We start from the raw sequence: 18,572 nt of genomic DNA, 5'->3' as shown, positions 1-18,572 counted from the left end.
TTATGTGTCAATGAGCCATCTGCAATGTTCCTGCTCACTGTGGGCTGGTGAGCATACTTCACCCTTCCCCATCCTACTTTTCCCTTTTATACTTTACACTGAGATTCAGACAGAAGACTTCCCTTATTTATCAGAACAAGGTCTATTCAGCAGACCCCAGGAAGTCTCTGTGTCGGATCCTTAGCCTACTCCAAGGAATTGTCTCATACTTACCAACCAGCAGGAGCCCTTGCCAGTGGACAAGTCCTCTGTGGGTAGAGACTGAGAGGGACCCCATGGTGTATGTTGTCTCTTCTGTGGCTGACTCTAAGAGAAGTGTCAGGTTCAGTGAGGCTCACAGGCACCTCTGTCCAGAATGGTACAACCTGCTGTGTGCCTTACCTGTGGGCTGAGCTTTATTCAAGTTTAAGATTACAATTTTTGTCATGTGAGCTGGGGGCAGGGTGTATGCAGATTACCATCCAACTGCCTGCTCTAGTTATTGCCACCCTTTGCTATTCTAACCAGTAGTGCCCTGCTATAATTTGGTTCCCTGAGAACTCCTGAGGCCTCTCAACACCACACACACACACACACACACACACACACACACACACACACACACCACACAAACACTCACTCTCATGCTGTATTTGGAATAGCACAAGCCTGGAGTTTCTGGATTTCAGGGTTTCTCCACAGCTTCCTGTCAGGTGTCCAGCAGTGTTTCTCACAGCCCTCTCATAAATTTGACTCTTCCCTTCAGAGCAGTAGTTCTTGAACTAAGTCACAGAAACCTGTCACAAAGAAGTCACTCCTGCTATGCATCAGATCACCTGTGAAACCTTGTAACATTGCAATACCCAGGTGACACCTAAAAAATGCAGCTTATGCAGCTGTCCAGCTAATGTGGGTGCCCATTCAGAGTAAGATCCCTGGATGTGAAAGAAGAACCACATCTCCTGCTCTTCTGTGTACAAGGGAAGTCTCCAGATCCTGCTATACTGCAGATTCTAACTGGGTGCAGTGGGCCAGAGATTCTGTATCTGACAAGCTATGAGGGGAAGTTGATCTTAATTATGGCCTCCGGAGCTCACTTGCAATAGCAAGGCTGAGAGGGACACAGGTGTCTTGAGAGGATGACACACTACTGGCAGCATTGATCTCTGCTATGTCTTTAGCTTGGGTCTGTCAGCACTACACAGAGTCCCACATATCATCAAAAAAGGGAATTATTTGTTTGTGACCCAGAAACCCGTCTGGGTACCAGGTCTTCCCCATGTTCTCAGAAGCTCTGTGGTTTTATTTTTTTTTCCCCTATGAAGGTAACAAAAATAACTCAGCAGACGAGAAATGATCACACTTGGTCATAATTGAAGAGCGGACCCTTCTTCTATCTCAGGTTGTCACCAGATTGGCTTTTGCTTCCAGGAATACAAACTCAAAATCAGAATTCTCAGTAGGACAGACAGTTTTGGGTGTGAAATAGGAGATATCCTCTGTGTCCCAGGAAGAAGGGACTGTTGTAAAAGGTCAGGTGGCTATGGGCTGCCTGGTTCTCAAGAGACAGTTTCAGGTAGACCACTCCTCTCCAAGTCTGTTTGTAGGACCTGTCCTTGTGCTGCTGGCTGTTGAGACAGCCTCTCAGTTATCCCTGGGAAGATTCCTTTTGTCACAAGACTTGCCCATGGATGATACCAGGCATGGAGTAGAGAGCAGCACAGAAACCTTTGAGAGAGGAGGTGCTCCTAGGCTATGTCAAGGTAAACAACAACAACAACAACAACAAAACCAACTTCAAATTTATTCAGCAATATAATGAGATTATCTGAGCCAAACTTAGCTCATATGTCTTGGAGATAGGACTCAAATCCTTTGAAGAAAGGCAGTTTTTCAGCTTATTGTATACATTATCATTCAAGTAGAAAATGATAAAATTTGGTTAAAATCCAGAAGGAGGTGAAAGAAAATACAGCAGAGAAATATCCAGAATTGTAGAAAAAGGTAAAATGGAGAGACATACATTTTTTTACATTGGTGAGTTAGAGGATAATTAGAATTTACAAGACACAGAAAAGGTGTGCTGGGGACCAGATAACCTAAAGGATGCTGTGATCTCATACACTTGTCCCAGACTGTGACATGAATGGTCCAGCAAAGAAAATCACTCTGATGTGTCAAAGTTATGCTCTTGAAGATGCACAAAAATGGATCAGGGCTCACTTAAGTTAAACACAACCTTTCTTAAGGAAAATACAGGCCTGTGATGTGATAACTTGCTAAGTTAGAAGTTTCTGATCAGAATATTTTGTGAGTATTTTCAGGCCTTCCATGTGGCCCCCCGAGCTTGCCAGGGTTATGTCACAGTCCCTTTCTGTTAACAGTCTCTAGAAGTAGCAGGTGAGACAGAGAAGTCAAGAGGCAGGAACCAAGAAAGACCTGTTAAAGCAGGGGATGAAAATCAGGCTACTTCTCCATCTGAACCAAAGCCTGGTTCCTGTGTCTATTTCCTATGTATATCAAAGTTGCATCCCAAATATGTCTTGTGTGTCTTCCATCACTACATTGGGATATTGGATATACCTCATTTCTGTGTCCCTGTCTGCCCACAGAGCCCAGGAACTGGAGCATCTCCAGGTCAATACTTAACTAGGGCTCCCGTTTGTTCTTCTTTAGGAGAAGAGTGGTTTTCTTAGAGCCCTCACCCCATTGAAATAGAAGCAACTACAGATTCTGGGTTCTCCTGTCCCATTCTGACATGAAGTTTCCCTTGTTCTCTAAGACATCATGAACTGGAGACATGTCTTCAGAGACAACAGGCAGGTGTCCCACAAACCAAAAATTTTGGGAATGAAAAGTCTTCCCTCTTTCCTATATGGTCAGGGTGCATTCTTTTTCCCCTGGCAGAAACTCTTTCAGGGGTTGAGGATCCAGTGTTTCTGTCAGTTCAGGTATCTGTGAGAACAGGAAAATGATAGGCCTGGTCTGATGATACATAACTCACAAGGTGGGGCAGTGGAAGGCTGTGATTTTGGAGGAATAAAATGAAGTTCAACCCCTCACTGTTGGGAAGTTTCTTTCATTCCTTTTGACCATATGAGAAATAAAAACCAAACCCTAGGATGTATCCAAGCAGGTGGCATCCTCCTGTCATGCTGACACCAGTGCCTTTGTGCCCATAAGAACATAATTTGACTACGAGTGTCACACAGTGACAAGCTTCCACTGTGCAGTTTCCCTTATTGATTTAACAAGTGTTTGTGGAGCATGTGTCAGGGTCCTGGCTGAGCCCTGGGAACTTTAAACAAAATAAGACAAGTGGACCCTGTGTTGCTTGACTTTACCTTGTAACACAGACAGGCTGTCAGGTAAATCAAGGCTCTAGGAACTTAATTATAATTCGGAAAAGGGCCTCAAAACAAAACTTCTGGTCCCTCCAGAGTATGTAATTGAGTCTCAGCTGGTCTGGGAAACACAAAGAGCACTTCTCAGAAAGTATCCTCTTGGCTAAAACCTGAAGAGTTAGTGGACATTTACTCCATAAAGAACAGAGGGTGTTAAAAAAATGTTTCCTCAAAAGACTGACCTATGTAGAGGTGATGCTTGGCTGGATGGAAGAGTAGACAGAGTCCACTGTGGAAGCTTGAAGAGGTAGAAAGACTGTGGAATGAGTGAAACTGTTGAGGTTGGTCCCCTGCTGCACTATGGCTGCTGCTGAGGTGGTGTCATCAGTGTCCCAGAAAGGTTCCATCTGCAGAGTAATTCTGTCACACCTGTGGACAAGCAGAAACACGGGCAAGAAAATGTCATGTTACAGTTGAGTGTCTTCTTTTTTTTTTTTTAGTTTTTTACTTTGTATTGAACTTATACTTTAGGCAATATTTCATAGATGTATATATAATTTTAATATAGTTGTTGAATTATGATTGAATATAATGAACTTAACATATCGAAAGTATGCAATTTCTGAAGTGTTTCCGGATGCATGCACCAGAGAAGTTGTACAATGAAAATCAAGACCATGTCCTTTACTATTAAAGTCTTTTCATGCCCCCTTATACTCTTGTTCTTCACTTCTCCACCTCCTTTTTTTAGTGCTAAGAGAATTCTCCATTTTTTAATTATTATTATAAATTCATTGGCATTTTCTGGAATTTTCAAAATTTGTATCATAAAGTGTTTAATTTGAGGCCCAATTTGGTTATTTTATATATTTATTTCTTTTTATTCTCTAGTTATATCTCATTACAAGGATGCATTAATTTTGTCTATCTATTCACCCTTTATGGACAATTGTGTTGTTTCCAATTTTGGGCTCTTACAAGTAAACTTTCTATGATCACACATGCAGAAACATCTTCAAGACAAAGAATCAGTGCTCATACAACCATCAATAGCTAGAGAAACGGAAGTAAGGGAGCTGCCCCTGGAATTCTGTTCTCAAGGTCTCACAGTCACAGCCCCACCCAGAAGTACAGAAAGAAACACCTGCTTCTTCACATAAAGCTGTGTGTCTGCCACAGCCCACCCATCAGTCAACACAACAGCAAAAATAATGGTCCAATTTCCCTTTAGTTTCTGAATTATGAACCAGTGCACCTCAGAAACTGCATTTAATTCATATTTGGATTCTCAATCACTAGGAGTAGGGGAAAGGTAGTGTTTAACTTCTGAATCCCTTTGATATAAGATGGATCACCCCTTAAAAGAACCATATATGCCAAGTGCCCCCTGATAATACATAGTATGTCTGAGTCCACCTGCAGGGTGTGTGACTCTAGGTGAATGAATCCACCTCAATAAGCCTCAGCTCTCTCATGTGATGTCATAAAAAATATGTTTGGCCTTTTTGTTGGATTTTAGAAAACAGCAGCTAAGTCTTTTGGAATTTTCTAAGTGATGTGGGTGATACAGTGTCTTTTGTTGTGAAGAAGCAACTCTTGGCAGTCCTCTGGATAGTTTCACAGTGAGGGCAGGTCACAGGAAAGACCAAGTTCTCATCAGAATCTTGGGATTTTTAGCTGTCAACATAAGAAATGTTTCAACCTGATGGGAATTTATATAAGTCTACTTGGGACAAATATGACAATAATTGTGGGAAGCAAAACCACAGTGGATTGAGAGAATGTTCTGAAACATGGCAGTGTCACCCTTTATTTTATACAATACAGGGAAAGCCAGAGGCCTGAGGTGTTACACAAAATCCATGGGCTATCCATTAAGGAATTAGAGGATGCAAATTAGAGAAATCTCTGAGACTGGGTAAAAAGTAAAACAAATAGACACAATTGTTATGTTGGTTGGTACAGGAGAGATAGCAGTTAACAAAAAACACAATAACCATAGTAATGAGAAGGTATGTGGTCTCTGCTATGGTGCAGTGAGGGTTGTGGGAAAAAGAAAATTACTCTGACATTTTGAAGGTATGTTATGGTAAAGGAAAAAATAAAAACAAAATAAACACCTTATTAAGGCAAAGATTGACTTTTGTCAGGAAATAGATTGGCCTTCGACATGACTACTCACCATTACTTGCTTTTTGTGAAATTTTTAATTTCAGACCATCCTATGTAGTTACTTCAGGTCTCTGAGTTTGTGACTCCAAACACACAAGCCTTTCCTGAGCTTGTCAGGTTCAGTATGAGGCAACTTTTTCTTTTTGTCTACACTGCCCTCTTAGGTTATAAATCAACCTAAAAGATGCATTGGTGACCAATCTTTTGGTTAGATAATATTGTCTCAAGTGGTAGGAAGGGATTCTTAGGGAGTCTTAGCATTTGTCTTGCTGCATGATAAACCATTGGTGATACAGCAAGAACTTCACCTTGGGTGGAAGTAAAAGCCAAATGTTCTCAAAAGAGAAAAGGAGATAAATGGGAAGAGTCAGTCCCACTGGCCCTTACTAGAAAAACACTCTGGTCTTTTTGAACCTATGATCTATTATGGACTCAGTTGTGATGTCTCATTTCTCTGTGTTTTGCATCTTGTATAACATTTACTTACAGTTTGAGGGCAGACTATACACCAATCCAGTTTACCCATCTGACCATGGAATGGGGTCACATTTACTATGGCCCACCTATTATTAATTGTTAATTATTCATTATTACTCTGATTTCTGCTAGTTGTACACTTGGAAGCTGTCACCTTCAAATTTATTTGGGGATCGGGCTGTAAGAACACAATGTTGTAAAATACAATTACCTTTTAAATGTTCTACAGGTGAGGACAGTAAGAATTTCATAAGTATATGTCCTCTGCTTTAGCAGCAGGCATGGAAGGCTGTGTTTTATAGCCACTTCAGTTTCCATTTGAATAATACAGTTAGCAGTTCCTATTGAGTTAGGGTATGAGGATATTCATATAATTAGGTTCTAGCATTTATTCATAAAATTCCTTTCTTGATATTTTTATTCCAGTAACCTTCTACAACTCTCTTTGACCTTAGTTTTTCACTCAGAAATAACCAACTTAGTAGGATAAACTACTTACATTTAAAAAAAAAGATTTTATACATTCATTTTTGTAGAGAAGGGATGGGAGAGAGAAAGAGGAGAGAAACATCAATGGTGTTTAACTGTGACCTGCCCCCTACAGGGCATTTCCCTAAATGGGAATGAAACTGGCGACCCTTTGCTTTGTTGGCTCCACTGAGTTTACTGTGCCACACCAGCCAGGGATAAACATCTGACTTTTAAGCTCCCACACACATCACTTTTTCTCCTTTTGCAATAGCATTTCTTCTAAATTTCAAGATGTTACCAGAATGGGGGCCCTACCAAGGGTAGAATTACCTAAGCTTGACCATTAATGCATGGATTCTTGATGTTGTCCGGGAAGAAATTCACAAAACAAGCCCAGGTAATTTTGAGGGTATATTTATTTAAGCAGGGGACAGTGACACAAGGCCAGGCCTAGAATAAACAGAAAATCAGAAGAGAGACTGGGTGGGGCTGCTTTGATTGTCTTAAAACATTATGGGAAAGATGTAAGACTAGGAGTGGCTGCTCTCAGCTTATTGCAGAGTCACAGAAAAGGGTCCTTGTGGAAAGGTTTAGGGGGGTTGCCTGGGACAAGCTGTTGTTGCCATGCTCCCTTACTGCAAGCGTCCTGGGAACCTCTCACAGATGACAAGAAAGGAAATTTGCACTCCTCTAAAGACAGAAAAACAATTCAGTAGGTGTGCCTCAAGAAGTTTGCATGCCACCCTGGCTGATTAGTTCAGAGGACTTAGGCTGTGTTTCAGGCCAGGTCGCCTTTTGAGAATGTGCAAGAGGCAACCTATCTATCTTTTCCTCACATATTGATGTTTCTCTCTCATTCTATCTCATCCATTCTCTAAAAAAAATGAATAAATAAAATATTTAACAATAAAAACAAGAGTGCACACAGTTTTATTTGTGTTGAGAAGTTTTGTTGCTTTCAAAAGGTGAAAAATTTAGGCAAGATCTCAGGAAGATCTCAAAATAATATCCATCAGCATTTAGAGATGTGCCCTTTCAGGGTTATGGTCTCCATTAAATAGTCAGTACCAGGATAGAAGGTCTAAATTTCATGAGAAGCTATATATATGCCAGAAGAGGAAAGGCCACACTGAAAGCAATGTCCAGCACATTTCATTTATTGCTACAAACCTGGGTCTTTTCACCTTGGCAGACTTTTGTATCCAGCTGTTAACTGCTCCACTAGTTTGTTCAACCACCTTTCTCAATTTCCCCATTTCACTTGCAAAAAAAATATTTCTAGCTTCTCATTAACCTACTTCAAAAGAAAAACCATACAGGAGCATTTTTGGTAAAATAAAAGTTATCACATACACCAAAGAAATTATTAACAGTTTTGTCACATACACACTGTTTGAGAAAGGCTCAAAAAACAACTATATGTATTATTAGGATTAATTGCAGCAGATAGATAAATGCTTTCAAACTTATAATATTCAACATCAGTTTGTAGTTATAAAGCATTTGTCAATGTCTTGGCATAGCTGTCTGTCTACGACACCAGCAACTTCTCATCCGTGAAATATGTTTGATTATGATGAGTAGAAGCAAGCATCAGAGATAGGGACAGGTGTACTTTGGCTGTTGGTCCCCTGATCAGATTTTTTCCAACAGTGGTGGTGAGTGTCTTTAACCGATGTTTCCTCCATTAGACAAAATGTGTCATGGTTTGAATTTGTCATCATTGTCTAGCAGTGCACCTGTGAAATGGATATCACTAATTTATCATTCATTATAAGTTGATTAATAAGCTGCGATAATAATGTAGAATGTCTCATTTAGTAAGGTTGCTCTATATGTCCCTCTGTTTAGATGTATAGGGTGACCAGTGACTATTGAACGAGGAGAAAAGTTCGGTGTTTATCAAGAGGAGTAAATTTTAGGTTAAAAGGCTTTTTGGCGAATGGGGGTTAAATGATTCTAAAACTTTATTTAGATAAGTTTTAATTGCACATTTTGTATGTTTCTCTAATCCAGACAATCACGGTGATGGGCACAATGAGGATATTATAAATAGGCCATTTATTAGAAATGTATTTTATTGTTTGCCCAGAGAAATGAACCCCTCAGTCACTGTAACTCAAGGGAGTATTCCATAATTGGTATTAATATCTCCCAATAATAATTTAAAGTTTTTGAGGCTGTTTTTCTAATTCAAGAAAATGCTTCAGGACAGTTGAAAAATATATGCAGTTTAAAACTAACATATGTTTGTATTCTTGAGATGGTAGCATTCATATAAAATTCAATTTCCATATTTCAAGTGGGTCTTGAGAAAGTGGGCAATGTATATGGGCCTAGTTGAATGACTTTCCAATGTCATATTTGGACAGATAGAACATCTGCTGCAGACTTTATGAGCTGCATAAGAAGTTTCCAGTAATATTTTCACTTCAGAAAATCATGTTTTTAAAACCCCAAAGCATTAGTTCCTGTACATGTTAAAGAATCAATAATTGAGTCCCTATAGATCAGACTGGTTGCTGTTGGACTCTGTATATGCCATTCTTCTTCAAATACCCCTTTTTCTTGTCAGGCCCCCTTTTATTTTTCTTCAATGGTCAACTAGAACTGTAAAAATAGGCCTTTATTGATTTAAGAAGTAACAATCATTCTCAGATCAAAATAAGTTGGCTTTTTAATACTTCCCAGCTAACTGCAGGATCAGCTAAGTGAATTTCTTTTGCTTTCATGGTAGCAGCTTTAGAAGTCTTGAAATTCTTTTATTTTCTCTAGTAATTTTCTTGTTAAAAAATATTTTATTTTTTGTTTAATTACAGTTGTCTCCATTTACCTCCCAACTCCACCCCAACCATCCCCAGCTCCTTCCCTTACTTCCACCACCCCTTTGGTTTTCTACATGCATCCTTTATAGTTGTTCCTGAAAATCTTTCCCCATTTCCCTCCATTATCCTCTCCCACCTCCCATCTAGTCACTGTCAGATTGTTCTAAATTTCACTGTTTCTGGTTACATTCGGCTTATTTACTTGTTTTGTTGATTCGGTTCCTGTTAAAGGTGAAATCTTATGGTATTTGTCCCTCATCACCTGGCTTATTTCACTTAGCATAATGCTCTCCAGTTCTGATAATTTTCAATCATTTCAATATCTGCATAAAATCTAATAATTCTTCAACCTATCTGATGTATTCAATGTCCTTGCGTGAGCAAGTTCAGATGGCTTGGTGCTTCCACAACATTTTAATATTGTGAGCTATGCCAAGGTCTTGGCTACTGTTAGTACAAATGTAGGGTTTTTGATTATTTTGTCATGACAAGCCTGAGTTAGAACAATTAATTCTGATTGTTGGGACTTTCTTACTGATGTAAAAATGAACACTTTTCAGTGTGTACTTCATAGAAGTTATAGCCTATTCAATCTGGTAATATCACTGTTCATTTTTCATGGATACATATGTAAACCAAATTAAGTCAGCATCAGCAAAGAGTTTCCTGTGAACAATCCCTGGAAACAAAGAGATGGTCAGTGGGCAAAATGCCATCATGGATGTCTTTATTCTGCACAGATGGCAGCAAACTTGCTGTGATAAGATTGTTACATCAAGTTGAAAACAATAGGTTCAGACATCAAGAAACTTACAGAGGTATTGAGTATGATGGGAATTCAGTGGAGATTCAAAAGACTGAAAACATAAAAAAAAGAGAGCCCACACCTATTTTTTGCATTTGTTCACATAATGTGTCTAGAGCACAGATGACTGTCATGCAGGAAGGGAGGACATTGGCTTCTGAATCTAATTGCTGATGACAATTCCCTATAGATTTATGACAAGCTCTATATTTTTGAGTTAGAACTACCAAAATGATTTTGTATAAAAAGTTAGAAAGTATATACCTATTGTGTGTCATAATGTGAGCTTTATATAATTCTTTAGAGATTTTACATCTTGATTTTTTTGGTGGGGGGGGGGCATTTCATGAATTTAGTCAGGTCAATTTGACTTTAATAGATCATATAAAAACTAGAAAGATTTTAAACCGAATTGTGACAATATCCTGTGAGATCCAGGATCCTCTAAGTTTCTTTCCCTATTTTAAAAGAGAAAAAAAATAAGATTTCTTTGAGTCACTAGTATCTATCTTTAGATATGAGATGGTCAATCTATTTTCCTTGAGGTTGAAAATTCAAGGTTATCCTTTGAGACCTGATGCCTGTTTGTTGTTAGCTGTTCTGACAAGTAAAGTGTGTTCTTTTTAAGCCTAGCACTATCCTAAAACATAAAAGTAAACCATCCACATATTGGATCAAAGTGAAGGCTTTAAGAAATTTAACATTATTTAAATCAGCTTTTAATATCCAGGAAAATAGGTGAGCTCTCTGTAAATCCCTGGGGAATTAGTGCAAGTAAATTGACAATTTTCCCAAGTGAAGGCAAAGAGATATTGACTGTGCATTATTTTTTACTGAAATACTGACCAAGACACTACATAAATGTATTACTGAAAAATATTTACAGTTCATAGAAATGGCTGATAATAAGGTATATGGATTTGGAGCCACAGGTTATCTGGAAAGAACTATTTTATTTATAGCTCTGAGAGTATATCAAAGTCTCCATCATTTTTTATTTGGTTTCTTTACTGACAATTTGGGAGAATTATAGAAACTTCTATGTAAATTATGTGTCCTTTTCAAGATATCTTGTATAATAGGTTTAATTCCAGAATGGTCACCAGATCTTAAAGAATAATGGCAACTATTAGGCAGAGGCAAAGTATTATCAAGAGTTATTTTGACAGGAGTGGCTGATTGATCTTGCCAATATGTGTACTAGAAAGGGCTCAAAATTACATTGGCACATCTTGCAAGAAATATTCAGTCTCAACATATGTTTTCTTCTTGTGGAAGTTCCTTTATAATGATTATTTTCCCAAGTGTTTCAGTATTCAAATACATTGTACCCTTCTAGGAAAACAACTATGTGGGTGCCCTTTGTTTCAAAAACAATCTCACCCTTTCAGGTAAACTGAGGCTGATTAGATCAGTAGAACCCTACCTTACCTCATGACATTTTATTGTTGGAAGGAGACAGGTTGTGATTTAAGAACATTCATTAGTTGATTACATGTCCCTGACACTTGCAATGAAGATTTTCTCTTAGTTGGGTGTTGGTAAGAACAGATAAACTAACCTCAGTACCTACAAGGGCCTTAGGAATCTTCACCATTGTAGTAACTTTCATTTATGTTTAATTATTAGTAAGGCAAAAAGGAAACATCCTTATAATTCTCTGAGTAACCATGAGCTTGCTTTTGTATTCTTTTCTTCTTCTAAATCTTCTTTCAGTTTCCTATAAACTGATTAAAGTGAATAGGCTTCTCTACAGGACTTTCCCAGTGAAACTCATTTGGTAAATCTGTTGCTTTACTTCCACAAACCAGTAGGTACATTCATTGGACCAGATCAGAATAACCATGATCTTGTATTTTAACAGTTAATTTAATTTTTTTGCAAAGCCATCTGTGTCCTGGAGGAAGTCTTTGAAATTTTAGGTAGATTTTTATGCTCTTTTTTAGTTTTAGGAATGTGTGTGTGTGTGTATGTATGTATATATACATACATAAAATCTCTCATTCTCCTCTGGTTAAACCTTGCTTTCTTTTTCAGAAGGAAGCTGCTAGAATTCACTGTTGTCTGCGTTCTATTCTCATTTGATTAAAGTTTATTAGAGAGTGGTATTGAGGAGATATAAAAGAAATAAAAAAAAGGATAAAAGAAGAAAGAGGGCAATTCCAGAACAACAAAAGAATTCCTCTAAGAGCAAAGACTATAGTGAAGGAAATGTAAAAGGAGGAAGAATGAGATGCTGTCATTTATGAGCTACAGAAGACATTTTTAGTTCAGACAGAGTCCTTAATTTTTGTTACTATTTTTTGAAGAGAGGATTTATCTGTGCTTCTCTTAGAAGTTTCTAATTTCCAAAAGAGATGTGCTTGCCATTTATTCAATTCAATTTTAGAGCTGTCCTTTTTAAAAATGTTGCACCCAGAAATTAGTGAAATGGTGAAAAAGTTCTACTTTGGCCATCATAAATTGATACCACTTATATTAAAATCTTCCCATTTATGTAAGTATTTGCAGGTAAAGTCTTCTTATTTATTGTCTATCTGCCAGAGTAGTAATCAGGGGGGTGGGACTGAGAGCTTTTATCCTTGGAGTCATGACTTTTTACACCAATTTCCCTTTTCTTTGGATATTTGCAGAGTGTGAGTAAGTTTCTAGGGATGCTGCATGGTAGCTTTAAGTGGGCTGCTTATGGATTTGAGCTCCAAGGTGCTGTCACTTCCTGAGTTGCATCAAACTCTATCATGTGTCTCAGTTTTCCTCCCAGGTATTAGGTAACAAACCTTTATGTAAGCATCCTTTTTCACATCAATTATTTCATTACAGTTGAGATGGAATTCTCTATGAGGTCCTGCACATTTTTGGGAACTCTCTCAGACACGTGCACAGAGATTCTTAGTCAACTAAGAATATCCGAGATTGGACCTTGAGGGAGAAAGTGCCTTTGGTCTTCAAAGCCAAACAACTCCAGTCTCTCATTTGTCCAGCACAATGTTTTGTTCAGACTCTCAAAGAGAAATTCCAAAGGAAAGCCATGGTTAAAATCCAAGATTCCTCTGTGTGGGGACCAGGTTAGGGAGAGTTCAACTCCTGTGGTTAGCCTGGTTTTTCTCAACTCTTTACCTTTAAGATCACTTTGAGAACTTAAAACAGTAGCTCAAATAAATTCTAGCGTTTTACCTTAAAACAGGGAGGTCCATTATTCTGAGAAAAACTTAAGCAAACTCACTTGATACACTACCAAGATGGTGAGTCACAGTGGGTGCCCTGCTTGTACCTAATAATGGGGTCCGGCCTGAGCTTCTTTGGAATCCTGCCACACTGTGCCAAATAATTGTCAAAGTTACAGATATGTAAACATGTACAGAAAATGTAGAAGTTAATTTTAAATAGGAAACAATATTTCAATAAACTGAAAAAGTGTTCCAGAGAATGACAGTTTTCACCTTATTTTATAATTAAAATCAAAGGAAAAATTATGGAGGTTGCATAAAACTTATTGGTACTGGATTAGAGTTGGAAGATGCAAAACAGGTGAAATTTCTTGGGTTGGATGAAAATTAAAACAATAGACATAAGTTTTACATTGATGTGTACAGGATAGTTAGCAGTTGATTAATATGATAACAATAACAATGCAAAATTATTTAGTCTTTTCTCTGGTGTGGTGAGGGTTCTAGAAAAACATATCATTCTGACATTTTAAGGTTCTATTATCAAAGATGCAAAAGACACTAGACAAAACAAAGACTGATGTTTTTTATAAAAAAAAAACGGACTAAAACATGACTACCTGCCATGATTCAGTATCAGTTGCTAAGTTTTAATTTCCGACCATTCTGTGTAGTTACTTTAGATCTTGGTCTTTATAAGGTTCACTGCACAGGTCTCCACTGAGGTTTTCAGATTTAATATATGTATTTTTTCCATGTACTCCAATTCTCCAAAATCTTTAAAAGGAAAAGAGCTACAAATAATTAATAATGGTCAACTATTTAATCAATAATAACAACAAGAAGAAACTTCCCCAATAATCACCCCTAAACATAAGGATTGCGGAGCTTCTCAGAGGGTGGGGACCAGGGAACATATGGAAGCTCCGTTACTATCACCCAATGCCTCCTAGCCCACTGTGCCTCCTCCCCATTGCTGATTCTGAGTGATGTGTTTCTAATAAACCAGGAATAACAAATAAAGCCTTTTCTCATTCTGTGTGTTTTTCTAGAGATTTGTAATACCTAAAGGGTGGTAATGACAATTCCCAAATTTGTAATTGATTAGGCAGGAATATGAGTATCCTGGGTACCCTACTTGCAATTGGCATCAGCAGTAACAGCAGTCTTGTGTTACTGAGTTTTGAACCTGTGGGTTCTGCATGCACTCTGGGTACTCAGTGTCAGAACTACATGGGATTATAGGACATGCCATTGGAGAATCGGTTGTTGATGGAAGATAAAAACCTTTTACATCATAGGAAAAAATCTGGTTGGTGTGAGGCTAGAAGTCATTGAAAGTATGCAATCTGCCTATATCAGGTGCTCAGGGAATTTGAGAAGATATTATGTTCACTCCCCTCTCTCCATGAGAAGCCACACTTTAAGAGGCCACATTTACTTTTTTTCTTTTCTTTGTTTTCACAGAGCAAGGCCTGAGGCAGTGTGTCCGCTCCCAGGAGGAATGAAAGCACAGGCCCATAAATCTATACACACTGTTGTCTACCCTCTAGTGGAGCTATTTGCCTAATGCCTAAAAAGCCACACACACACACACACACACACACACACAGATTCCAGGTTGCAGGGAAAGACAAAAAAAAAAAAAAACACATGCAAGTATATCAGAGGAACTTTGAAATAATGGGCAGCTAATGCTCTAAAATGAGAACTGCCCAGTGATAAGGTCATTTAACAGAATGAAGTGGGGAAAAAACATGATTGGGGGTTCAAAGACATGGGGTATAAGAATTTCTCAGTAACTATGTAAATTTTTCATGATCTTTTAAATGACTGATTTCTTCCCTGGCATTATTTCTGTTTAGGGCTTACCGGTTATTAAAGTAGGATCTCTTCCTGCTTTCAAACAACACAGAGTTCTGCCACCAGTTTTGGGACTGTGCTGGTGATGTTAATTTAAGAGAAGGAAACAGATCTATACTCCTCATGTTTATCAGGCTGCATCTTTCTCTTATCTTGAGCAAGATATCTCTTGCAAACTGTTTTCCTGACAAGTTTCTACTTTTTTACTCACAGGTACAAGGTTATTTTTATTTTGTCTTATATTCTTTAATTGATCGAGTGATTGAATGATTTATAGAAAGGTGACATGGATAGGTTACATCCTGTGTGGAAGCTTGACAGTGGACCAAACCTGCAACATAGGCATGTGCCCTGACCTCTAATCAAACCAGGGACATTTTTTGATCTGTGCACAATGCCCAACCAACCGAGCCATGCCACTCAGGTTCCCATTTATTCTTCAAATGGAGATCATGACAGCCAGCTGTGGGAGCAAAAATGTTTTTCTCTCACTATTGCAATTTCTCTATTTTAGCTATTAATCAGATTAGCAGAGACAGATTAACAGAAGACAGTGTACAAAGTGTATTATACCAATGTACATCCTGAAGTGAAAAATACAGAAACCCAAAGAAGTATGGGAGTGTTAAGAATTATATGCTATTATGAAGATAAAGAACAAAAAGCATTATGAACAGGCTTCAAAATGCAAAAAAAAAATGCATTGAGATTTCAAAACAAAGGAATGGTAAATAAATATCAGCTTGGCATTTGCATGTCAGTGTTCTTCCTTCAATTGGTCCTCCATCTAAATATTTTCTAGGCAGTTAAGAGAGGAGTTCAAAGTTTCTTTTATTTTTTTTTGATGAGTCCCCCATCACTGTGACCCCAACTCATGTCTCAGTTTAGTCTTTAATACTATCAGTATTTATGGCTGAATAAGATATTTTGTTGTGTTTCAGTATCATTGAAGTACTTTTACGGTTAACTTAATTTAGTTTAAAAATGGCCTTCAGCATGAATCCTCTATAGAGGTCATAATGCCACTACAACAACAATGGGTTTATAAGCACACCTACAGTCACGATAACTTTGTGGTATGGTTGCATTTTCTTAGTCAATAAGAAATATTATGTATAAGTGTTCAGGAGATATTTTGATTAGTAATTACCTGTTCATTTGTAGATTTTGTAAATGTGTAATGAACTCATAAAATAAACTGACTGAATAGGGTGTTGAGCTACAAGTCCCCTCAAATGGAGATGTCCCCCACAAACCTGGCTTGGTGGACAGAAAGCTAACCACACATGAGTAAGAAGCAGAAAGAACCAGAAGAGGCAGGAGGCTCTGTGAGAGATAGTGAAACCAGAAAAACCGGCTTTTATGCTGCCTGTCACTTACCGAACCCAATCAGCAGAGACTGGTATTGAATCTTTATGGGCCCTTTATTCAGAGGGCCAGTGATCTGAGAAGACATTGTGTTTATATCCTTACTGACCATCTTACATTTCCTTCCAAGACAGCCTTTTTATAACAGAGAACAAAGTATGGTGAGGGGTTTTGAAATTCAGGGGAAATTAGTTTAAAAACTGCAGTATTCTTGGCCAGGGCAGTTAGCTGTTCACAGGGGTGGGTCCTCCTCTGTCTCTCCCTGAAACACAATGGCCTGGATGCCTCCACTTGTCTCCAGGAGGTGATCTTTAGCAGTGCTTCAGGAGGCCGGCTGTCTCCCCCAGGAGCTAAGATGGGTCTTATCTGCAGTTTCTGAAACAATGGCTTTAACATATGCATTACCTACTAAACTTATTAACTACCCTAAACTAAAATTTTCCAATTCTTGATTCTCCTGTCACAATCATACATTATTAGGGTCCCTGTTGTTTGCATTTTACTGTGATCCACCCACTGGCAAGTCAGGCCTATGAGGACTGAGATTATGTCTGTTTTCTTTTCAGTGATTACAAGAGAATCAACTAGATGGTCAGCACAAGGCTGATGTTTTCTGATACATGAGTAAAAAGCTACAAATGTGATAATGATGAAAAGGGTAAAATATGGAGCATGATGACCTTACATAACTGGAATTCTAAAATGAAGGATCAGTTAAAGTTTTTTAAAGAGAAATATCAAATAGGGAGTGAGCCCAGGCAAACAGAGCTCATGAGGGGGCAGGAATGAGAAGTTCAGGCATAGGACACCATGTGCAAAGGACAGGAAGCAGGGACCTTTAGTGAAGTAATGAATTTTACTGACTCATTTAGGTGGTTAAGAGAGCTAATATAATTGAGGTACCCCATACACAGTAAGCACTGAAGAATGGCCACTATTGTCATTATTGCACTCCCGTGGATATCCATTTCAGGTCTACCCACTTACAAATAGCAGTAATACAAGCCTGGCTGGCATGTCTCAGTGGATTGAGTGCGGGCTGCAAACTAAAGCATCGCAGGTTCAATTCCCAGTCAGGGCACATGCCTGAGTTGCAGGCCACAGTCCCCAGAAACCGCACATTGATCTTTTTCTCTCTCTCTCTTTCTCTCTCCCTTCCCTCTCTAAAAATAGACAGATAAAATCTTTTTTTTTTAAGATTTCAGCCTGTGAATCAAAAGGTCACCAGTGCAATTAATTTTGAATTTTGCCATTTTCATTATAATGTCTCTTGGAGTCTCTTTGCATTGTTTTTGATTGGGACCCTCTGTGCTTCCTGGACTTGTGTGGCTTTTTCTCTCATCAAATTAGGTAAGTTTTCCATGATTGCTTTTTCAAACAGGTTTTCTATTCCTTGCTCCTCTTCTTCTCACTCTGGTGTCCTTATTATATGGATATTATTATGTTTCATGTTGTCCAGCAGTTCCCTTAGCCCCTCTTCATTCTTTTGGATTTTTTTTTCTTTTCTTGCTCTTTCTGAATTTTTTTTTCTACTTTGTCCTCCAGCTTGCTGATTTGATCCTGTGTTTCATCTAGCCTGCTTTTAATACCTTGTATTGTATTCTACATTTCAGAAATTATATTCTTCATTTCCTCTTGGCCCTTGTTGATTGTTTTCATTTCCTTTTCCATGCTTATATAGTTTGCAGTGCATGCCTTGTAGTCTCCCTGTGGTTTTTGGTAAATCTCTGTGAGCTCATTCAGCTTCCTTATAACCACTGTTTTGGACTGAATATCTAATCATTGACTTGCCTCTATTTCATTTAGTACTCCTTGTGAGGACTCCCCCTTTCCTTTCAATTGTGGTTGTTTCTTTCTCTTCCCATTATTTGCTTGGTTCTTCTTGTTTGCTTCTGCTTCTTAAATTGATCTGTTTTGACTTCCTGACTTTGTGATTAAAAGTTCTACATTAGGAGGCCTGTGCCATTCAGTGGTACAGTCTCCTCGAATCACATGAATGAGATGCTCTAGGAATGGTTTTTATGTTTCTTATGTTGGTTCTCTGGGTGTAATTGGGTTTTGATTGTTTTGAGGTATTTCTTTGGTGGGTCCTTCCAACTGG

The 18,572-nt window shown here is 38.3% G+C and overlaps 1 protein-coding gene across 1 annotated transcript in view; it reads right to left on the bottom strand.

Annotated features, from left to right (window-relative positions):
* The window catches only part of LOC123825902 (carcinoembryonic antigen-related cell adhesion molecule 1-like), an 84,514-nt gene extending 67,931 nt beyond the window's left edge, over positions 1-16,583 (bottom strand). Inside the window, exon 1 of the mRNA XM_045849553.1 lies at positions 16,484-16,583. Coding sequence (XP_045705509.1) covers positions 16,484-16,583 — 100 coding nt within the window. The remainder of the gene's footprint in view (positions 1-16,483) is intronic.
* Between the last annotated feature and the right edge of the window lie 1,989 nt (positions 16,584-18,572).

The sequence above is a fragment of the Phyllostomus hastatus genome, unplaced genomic scaffold, assembly GCF_019186645.2.
Source record: "Phyllostomus hastatus isolate PE091 unplaced genomic scaffold, TTU_PhHast_1.1 phas_contig_699, whole genome shotgun sequence".
NCBI lineage: Eukaryota > Metazoa > Chordata > Mammalia > Chiroptera > Phyllostomidae > Phyllostomus > Phyllostomus hastatus.
The sequence above is the reverse complement of the archived record's forward strand: the minus strand, read 5'-3'. Positions and strand labels throughout refer to the sequence as shown.